General features: G+C 52.3%; 1 protein-coding gene across 1 annotated transcript; it reads left to right on the top strand.

Annotated features, from left to right (window-relative positions):
- Window positions 1–3,696: 3,696 nt before the first annotated feature.
- On the top strand, window positions 3,697–8,235 carry LOC119822760 (keratin, type II cuticular Hb1). Its single transcript, XM_038342266.1, has 9 exons — window positions 3,697–4,065; window positions 4,704–4,912; window positions 5,459–5,519; window positions 6,108–6,203; window positions 6,369–6,533; window positions 6,741–6,866; window positions 7,153–7,373; window positions 7,595–7,626; window positions 8,069–8,235. The coding sequence occupies exons 1-9, from the start codon at window positions 3,697–3,699 to the stop codon at window positions 8,233–8,235; spliced, it is 1,446 nt and encodes a 481-aa protein (XP_038198194.1).
- Window positions 8,236–9,049: the final 814 nt, after the last annotated feature.

Here is a 9,049-nt window from a genome sequence, read left to right as displayed (position 1 = left end):
CATCCCAGGCTCCATCCCAAATTCATCCCCAGCTCCATCCCCAACTTCATCCCCAGCTCCATCCACAGCTCCATCCACTCAGTTTCCAAGGAATCTGATACCCTCTTCTGACCTCCACAGACACCAGACATGAACATGGATCACAGACATATATGCAGGTAAAACATTCACACAGATAAGATAAAAATTGTAATAAAATAACTATACAAAGGTCAGTAAGATTTCTCAGCGGGTAAGAGTGCCCGCCACCATGACTGATGACTTGTCAATCTCCATGATTCAGATTGTGGAAGGAGAGAACTTATTCCCATAGGGTGTTCTCTGGCCTCCACATGCACACTGTAGTACACACACACACACACACACACACACAAACACACACACACACAGAGTAAATAAACAAAATAAATATTTTTAATTACACAAGTTCATATTATTGATCTGTTGGAATAGTACCTTACATAAAATGAAGTTGGCATAAGGAGAGATTCTTTTGGAAGTTGGAAGTATTTAGAAAACACACCCTATGAGGCTGGTGTGCAGCTACAGCTGCATCAGAAGACGGGAAGGGATGTTCCCAAGGTCTGTCTTTGATGTATGGACATTAGACCATGAGCCTACCTGGGCAGAGAAGTGACTGGATGTGGTCTCTTCTCATACAATTAGCACATACCAAGCAAACACAGCACAGGACAGCTACAGAAGGCAACACAGAACAGAAGCCAGACATGAAAGAAGACATACAATGTGAATCTATGTAAAATGTAAAGCCTGGAAAACGGACAAATGTGCCACTGTGAGTTCTAGAGCCAGTGGTTCTAGAGCCAGTGGTTCTAGAGCCAGTGGTTCTAAACCCATAAAGAGAAACAAGGAATAAATAATTATAAGACCCAAGTAATGGATCGCCTAGGCCGGGGGCAGAAGGTATAATTTCCAAAGGAGTCATGGTCGATAGGAGCTCTTTAGGACTGTTCACGTTCTATTTCTTTTCTTTTCTTTTAATTTGGTTTGTTTTTTGTTTCTTTGAGACAGGGTTTCTCTAGCTATCCTGGAACTAGCTCTGTAGACCAAGCTGGGCTCATACTCACAGAGATCCGCCTGCCTCTGCCTCCTGAGTGCTGGGATTAAAGGCATGTGCCACCACCGCCTGGCCACATTTAATTCTTACTCTAGTCTTAGAGCAGATCAGTGATAGATTCTCCCCGTCTGTTGGTACAGTTCACAACTAAAATGTTTCTAACTTCCGTAGTTGCTATGTTCTGACTTTATGCTGTCAGAGCTGAGACGTTAGAACAGCATGGGTCAGCCAACCACTTGTCCTTCCGTCTCCCTCTCTTCTCCCCCTCTCACCACCTCCTTTTAGTTTTTCAGCTTTTCACCCGAAGAAAACAAGCTAAATGTCCTATTAAGTGTCCAAAAATCACTAGCAATCAATAGCCTCTGAAGTCCAATGATGTGCTGTCATAGCTGGGTTTCTTTGTATCTTGTTCCAATTGCTTCTTGAAACTTGAAAATTGCTTAGCAAGAGCGAGGCATTAGTAATGGGCCCATGCTTCTGCACGGCTTTTTGATGGGGAGTTCCCCTGGCAGAAAATGCCTTCTGGATGGTGCTGCTTGACTCAGCACTCTCCAGGGACACCTGGCCAGCTGGTTGGCTGGGGACACTGTTGTGGCCAGTGCCCAGAATGGTTGCATAGCCTAGCTCTCTGAACACATGAAGTGGCCTCAGGTACCACACCCATCTGCAGGACCAGACCACTGACACAGTCTGTGACTCCCACATCTGTCCTGTCCATCCATGCTTTGTGCAGATGCTGGAGCCTGCCCTGAGGTTTCTCCTTCCTACCCTTTCACCGAGTCCACCCCTTGCTCCTCCCTAAGAACTTTCTGCTTGAGTGGGCTCACAGGGACTCCATTACACCCTGTCTGTCTGTCCTCTGTACCTTCTCAGATGGTTTTATTGGGTATTATTGGAGTAGAAATGGCTGGTGGATAGATACACAGGACACAGTAATGAAGCAAAAATAAATGCAATTTACCCAAAGGATGCAAAGAGCTACAGCTGTTGCTTCCCATGGCCTCGCTAGTGCTCACGTCCATGAAACTGCCTCTCAGCCACATGCCAACCCCAGACTGACCTGGGAGGACACACACCACTGGCCCCTCCCAGTCAACCGGTCCCAATCACTGACTCTGCCATCTCCCTGTACTGTCTAAGTCACAGATATTTACCCCAGCCAGCATTCTCTACCCTCTGGAGTTTTCTCAGAGACTAGTAAACCAGAAGGTTGTTCTCTCAAAGGCTCAGCATCTCCCAAATTCATCACTTGACAGCTGGGGGACTTTGGGTAAATTGCTCAACCTCTCTGGGCACCCATTTCCCTCAGACGGCTGATGTAAGAATTGAAGGTTGTTTCTTGTTGATACTGATGAGCACATAGTGAGTGACCTGTGCAAAGGGATGGACGCTTACCAAAGTAAGAGGTGTACTCCCTGCAGAGTCCTTGCTCCGTGTAAGGGGAAATATTCTCAAGTAATCCAACTTCAAATCCACAATCTGACATGTGCCTCCTAGTCGGAGGCAGTAAGAAGAACCCAGAATTCATCATGAAGCAATCTGCCACCAATGTTGACTTGGAAGTGAGCCAAGCCCAGCACTGTCTCAAAGAATTTCATCAAATGGTGGATGTTTCTCCTCTGTGCTGGCCACCACTTACAAGCAGATAGTGAGGGCCCGAATGTTCGCACAGAACAGTTGCTACCATAAATATGATGTCCCATATGAAGCCATTAGTCTCAAGTTCTGATCCTTCCCCACCCCACAGAGGGCACACAGGGCAGAGTGAGAAGTTAAATTGTTCAAATCTCCTTTAAAAAATAATCCCAGGAAAACTGGTGCAGTTGAATATGGAGTAGGTTGTAGTGCTTTTCTGAATGTGTTGTTGATTTCTTGCATGTGAAAAGGGTACTGCCTGTGTTTTTATGAAATGGACATTGAAGAGGGCGGGGTGTCGCTCAGGGGTGGAGCACTTCCTAGTACACTCAAGACCCTGGGTTGAGCTGGGGATGGGGATGCTGAAGTATCTGAGGACTGTATGTCACACTTTCTGGAACTCCAGGCAGGTTCTAAAGAATGAAACAGACACAAAGGGGTGGGTGCTACCCCTTCTGGAAGAGCAATTCTCAGGGGAAAGTGCGCGAAGAATCCCACTGTGCTTTGAAGCAGCCAAAGTCCTGGACCAAAGTCTGTGGGGGTTGTGGGTTGATTCCCTAGCCTTGCCTGGGTGCCCTCCTCCCCACACACTAAAGGCACAAGTGCATCTGCATCCCATTCCTGGCTCTCCTCTATACATGGGTCTTTCCTGCCCTCCCTAATGTCACAGAGCCCATGCCCCACCTCTGGCACTTTGAAGATGCAACCAGCTAAGTGCCCCAGGCACAGGCTTGCTTGCCTTACAAAGGGGAGTAGGGTGCGGGCCACTCCTCCATTAAAGCGCACTCTAGAGAGGCTTGGACAGGGCTAACCGCCCAAGCCCATAAAGTGCAATTGCCTCAACCACCTTCTTAGCCAAGCCCCCAAGAGTCTGCCATAAATAGAACCCAGGCACCAGGACGAGCACATAGGAGTTTCCACCAGGACTCCAGAGCACCCATCCAGAACTCCACATTCAAAACCAGTCCATATTCGAAAGCACAATGACCTGTGGATCAGGATTCTGTGGCCGGGCCTTCAGCTGCGCCTCAGCCTGCGGGCCCAGGCCTGGCCGCTGCTGCATCTCCGCAGCTCCCTACAGGGGTATCTCCTGCTACCGTGGACTCTCAGGGGGCTTTGGCAGCCACAGCGTCTGTGGAGGCTTCCGCTCAGGCTCCTGTGGACGCAGCTTTGGATACCGCTCTGGAGGCGTCTGCGGGCCCACACCCCCCTGCATCACCAGCGTCTCTGTCAATGAGAGCCTGCTCACGCCCCTCAACCTGGAGATCGACCCCAATGCTCAGTGCGTGAAGCATGAGGAGAAGGAGCAGATCAAGTGCCTCAACAGCAAGTTCGCGGCCTTCATCGACAAGGTGGGTGTCCTGGACCAGACCCTTCCTGAGCCTACCTGAGCATATGCACGGCCAAGGCTGAGAGCACTGAGGAGGATAGGGGAAGAAAGACCTCTCACACTGAGCCCCTAGTCTCAAGGGAGACGTGTGTCCAGGTGGGCACACTAAGGACCCACAAGGCTCATCTGTCAGTCCTGAGAAGTAGGGCTATGGCCAGGCTGCCCTGGGCACAGGCTGACTGCAGTATGGAGCTGTGGGCATCCAGGGAGGAAGGATGCACTTCAGTTGACAGGAAGAGAGTAGGCTGCTGAGGAAGGACAGAGTCAGCCTATCAAGCTCCTCCAAGTGGCCTGTGACACTGCCTCCCTGGCTCCTTGTCAGTCCCTCATCCTGGGATAGGAATGTGGGTGCTCGCTTGTGGGGGCTCCTGCCTTCCCAGCTTCAGAGGAGAGCACTGAGCCCAGCATAGGACACTGAAGTGGTCACCTGGATCTGTGAGTGTGGGCACTGACCCTGTCCCTTGAACTCTCCCCAAGCGGGGAAGCTGAGGCAGGGCAAGATAAGGGAATGGAGAGTTGGGCTCCCTCCCAGGGCCCCTCCACCTCATCTCCTCCATCACCCCAGATCTGACCCTGACCCCCTTCTCACTCCTATGGCAGGTGCGCTTCCTGGAGCAGCAGAACAAGCTGCTGGAGACCAAGTGGCAGTTCTACCAGAACCGCAAGTGCTGTGAGAGCAACGTGGAGCCGCTGTTCGAGGGCTACATCGAGACCCTGAGGAGGGAGGCTGAGTGTGTGGAGGCTGACAGTGGGAGACTGGCTGCTGAGCTCAACCACGCCCAGGAGGCCATGGAAGGCTACAAGAAGAGGTGAGGGCATGGGTGGGGAGCTGGCACAGGATTCCACGTAAATGGAAACCCAGGTCACAGGAAGTAAGATTGTTTCAGGAAAGTGTGTGGTCCCCAGCTAATGCATTGCCAGATCCTGCCAGTCACCTGAAGGGGACCTGGTGTCCTTGATCAGCTCTCTCTAGCTCACCTGGAAGCTTCTAGCACTCTGCCATGCCCCTCTGGGGGAGGACACTCTCAGGCACTCTACCTGCTCCACCTGACTTTTGTCTTCTGCACTGTGGCAGCCAAGTAGGTGCCACATAATGCATTATGGGAACCAGGCCTCAGGCCCAGAGTGTCTCACGGTCTTAGGTTCTCAGTCCTGGCTCTCCAGATCTTTCCGCAGCTAAGGTAAAACTAGGGTGTGTGAGAGAGAGAAGGCTGGTACTCCATGCCCAGGGATGAATGATGTCCACCTGCAGGCTGGGCTTCATTCCTCTCCTAAGGTCACCTTAGAGCAGGATTGGTGCTGTGGGGTTCAGAGACCCCCACCTCCCTTCCTGATCTCTCCTCTCTTTATGTCAGGTACGAGGAGGAAGTTTCTCTGAGAGCCACAGCAGAGAATGAGTTTGTGGCTCTGAAGAAGGCAAGTAGCTGGGCTGTGGGAGGCAGGGTAACATGGCACTGGGCTTGAAGGGGAACTGGTGCTAACATCAGGGAGCAGGGGCATGAACCTTTCCATGTAGGAATGTCATGTCAAATTACCTGGAATGTCTAGTGGTCCTGACGCAGAGGGTCACCTGACCCAGACCTCTGCTGCTTTATCCTGCCTGAGAGGCTGTAGTCTGTGCCTGGCATCTGAGGGAATCCTGGACTCCCTTCTGTCCACCGAGCAATTATGTGGTCCACTTCCCATTCCACAAGTCAGAGCACAATATAAGACTCAACTGAGTATATAAGGAATGATGGAACAAACAGATCATTGCCAGGGGCAGGACAGGCTCCAGGGGCACAGCTGGAACCTATTGGGGTGTGTGGGGGGGGGCTTGCAGGAGCAGTACAGAATCACTTGGAGCCAGGGCTAAGAGGCAGGGAGGATCTCCACAGAGAGGAGCTGCCAAGTGCTGGGAAGGGAAGCAGAGATGGTTTGCACATAGAAGCCCTGGAAGGACCGTTCTACCCTGTGCTGCATAGAATGAATGAGGAAACAGGCTCACACAGCCCTGCTTTCCAGGACGTGGACTGTGCTTACCTGCGCAAATCAGACCTGGAGGCCAACGTGGAGGCACTGACCCAGGAGATTGACTTCCTGAGGAGGCTGTACGAGGAGGTGAGGGCATCAACCAGGTGGAAACCCAGCAAGTAGGCTGAAGAAAGCCATTCCAGGGCTGCGAAGCCCTGTGTGGACCAGGGGAGGGCCGAGAGACTTGCACAGGAATGTGGGGTTGGACTGAATTTTCAACAATCTTTTGACTGCTGTTCCCTCCTCCTGCAGGAGATCAGAATCCTCCACGCCCACATCTCAGACACCTCTGTCATCGTCAAGATGGACAACAGCCGGGACCTGAACATGGACTGCATCGTGGCTGAGATCAAGGCTCAGTATGATGACATTGCCACCCGCAGCCGGGCAGAGGCCGAGTCCTGGTACCGCACCAAGGTGAGTGGTCACAACAGCCGTCCTTAGATGCGACAGTGCGAAGGACTTCTTGCACCCCAAGAATCACAAGAAGATTGCAGACAGCACTCAGGTGGGGGAGGCAGCCCTGGCTGAGAGCTGTGCTGCTGGGTGTCTTGTGCACTCAGTGGCTGTGCTCACTGGGTCCTGTGCCACATGAGCATCTATCTCTGCTTCCCCCATCCCCAGTGTGAGGAGATGAAGGCCACAGTGATCCGGCACGGGGAGACCCTGCGCCGCACCAGAGAGGAGATCAACGAGCTGAACCGCATCATCCAGAGGCTGACGGCCGAGATTGAGAATGCCAAGTGCCAGGTATGTGGGGGTCAGCTATGCTGAGACCAGGGAGGCTGGGTGCCTACTCAGTGCCATAGTGCCAGCATGTGCCTGGCCTGGATCTTACCATTTAGTATACCTACTACATATGTGGACAGAAGCCTGCCCGTGGTCACTCTGATTGAACCCGGTCTATAAAGAAAAAGATTTTTTTTTTTTTTAGAGTGAGGGATGTTTTTCAGATGGTAGCAAACTAGATACATCCAGGTAATACATAGTGCCACCCAGAGACCATAGGCCATCCCATTCTCTTCTGTGTCCCCAGAACACCAAGCTGGAGGCCGCAGTGACCCAGTCTGAGCAGCAGGGAGAGGCTGCCCTCACCGATGCCCGCTGCAAGCTGGCTGAGCTGGAGGCTGCCCTACAGAAGGCCAAGCAGGACATGGCCTGCCTGCTCAAGGAGTACCAGGAGGTGATGAACTCCAAGCTGGGCCTGGACATCGAAATCGCCACCTACAGGCGCCTGCTGGAGGGCGAGGAGCAGAGGTGAGTCCCTTCCAGATGAACCAAACTCCGTCTTGCCCTTGGTTGACCCATAGCTGAACTCCGGGCATGAAATCCCTCATTCGTCCCTCTGAGGCTGTGTTCATAGTGGGCCATGTTTTGATTGACTTTTGCGGGCAAATTCTGACCTGTGGAGCACAATTTTGGGTGGCTGTGTTTGCTACTGTGTTGGGCTTCATAAGTTTTTTCTCGTCTTCCCTCAGACTGTGTGAAGGTGTAGGAGCTGTCAATGTCTGTAAGTACTGGGCGTTTGGTGTGGACAGATTCACTCTCTGTGACAGGAGAAGTGTGATGGAAGGGGTTTGGGTGAGAGTTAAATTCACAGCAGCAGCCGGGCGGTGGTGGCGCACGCCTTTAATCCCAGCACTCGGGAGGCAGAGGCAGGCGGATCTCTGAGTTCGAGACCAGCCTGGTCTACAAGAGCTAGATCCAGGACAGGCTCTAGAAACTACAGGGAAACCCTGTCTCGAAAAACAAAAAAACAAAAAAAAAAATTCACAGCAGCAAGGGATTTGGGGTCATACGAAACCACCACGTCTTTGGATCTAGATGGAACCAGAGTTCTTCACTGGAAATGGGTTTGTCAGGGCCAGGGAACGGGGTCCTTAGGAAATTGGGACACTTTCCAGGCTACCTCCCTTCAATCTTTACTCAGACACATTCTCCCGGATCTGCAGGTGTCAGCAGCTCCCGCGGAGGGGTCGTGTCTGGGGACCTGTGCGTGTCAGGTTCGCGACCAGTGACCGGCAGCGTCTGCAGCGCCCCCTGCAGCGGGAACTTGGCAGTGAGCACAGGGCTGTGTGCGCCCTGTGGCTCTGCAGTTTCCTGTGGCCGTAAATGTTAGGAGCTCCGTGTTCCATCCCCACCCAAACCCCGTTCCCCCCCCCCCCCGGCTCAGGGCAAAGCTTCCCCCCCCCACCCCGCTGAGCTATCTCTGGCTGCCCAATACTGGGACCTGGCACAAGGCACTCAGCGACTTGCTCACACGGAAGCGACCCTCTCACTCTCAGCCCCTCTGGTCTCCCTAGACGACCCCCTGCTCTCAGAAGTGAATACTGGGATGGGCTTCTAGAAGTGTCTTTGGAGTTCTGGAGGGTGGAGGGCTAGAACAGCACTTCCCCTGCTTGGCCTCGGAGCCAGTTGCTAGATCCACAGCTCCACCCCTTCTTTTCTAGTCTGTCTTGATCTGTTTCCAATAAATTAATGTAGCCAACCCTGAGCATTGTCTGTCTCTGTTAGCCTTCCAAGGGTCAAGGTTCAAGTCTCCAACACCACTAAAAAAGGGCTTCCAGGAAAGTCTTTGTCCCTGGGATCCCACCAGTTTTAGACCTGACTGAGGCCCATGCAAGGCCCACGCATGGTATAGTTTTCCCCACACCACCTTAAAGGTACATCTCCCAGGATAGAGGAAAACAGTCGTCAGAGATGAGCAACGGCTGGGACAGGTACTGTTTCTTAGTTGAGGGGTCCAGCTGCAGTGAGTCCTGTGTTTGTGGCTTGTGTTCATCCTGTGTAACTGCCACTACCTCCCCAAAACAGAACACTTTTGTAAACTACAGACAAGAAGCAGCATACTCCCCAGTGCTTGAAGCTTGAGGAAACATTGCTCACTGTCATGTGGGGAAGACTCAGACCTGAGGAATTTACTGAATCCTAAA

The sequence above is a fragment of the Arvicola amphibius genome, chromosome 9, assembly GCF_903992535.2.
Source record: "Arvicola amphibius chromosome 9, mArvAmp1.2, whole genome shotgun sequence".
NCBI classification, from domain to species: Eukaryota; Metazoa; Chordata; class Mammalia; order Rodentia; family Cricetidae; genus Arvicola; species Arvicola amphibius.
Note: the sequence above shows the minus strand (reverse complement) of the source record. Positions and strands in the feature narration are given on the sequence as shown.

Coding starts and splice junctions, on each gene's coding strand:
- LOC119822760 (XM_038342266.1), top strand. CDS start 3,697: ATGACCTGTGGATCAGGATTCTGTGGCCGGGCCTTCAGCTGCGCCTCA. Junction 5,520..6,107: donor AGTTTGTGGCTCTGAAGAAG/GCAAGTAGCTGG, acceptor CCTGCTTTCCAG/GACGTGGACTGTGCTTACCT. Junction 7,374..7,594: donor CTGGAGGGCGAGGAGCAGAG/GTGAGTCCCTTC, acceptor GTCTTCCCTCAG/ACTGTGTGAAGGTGTAGGAG.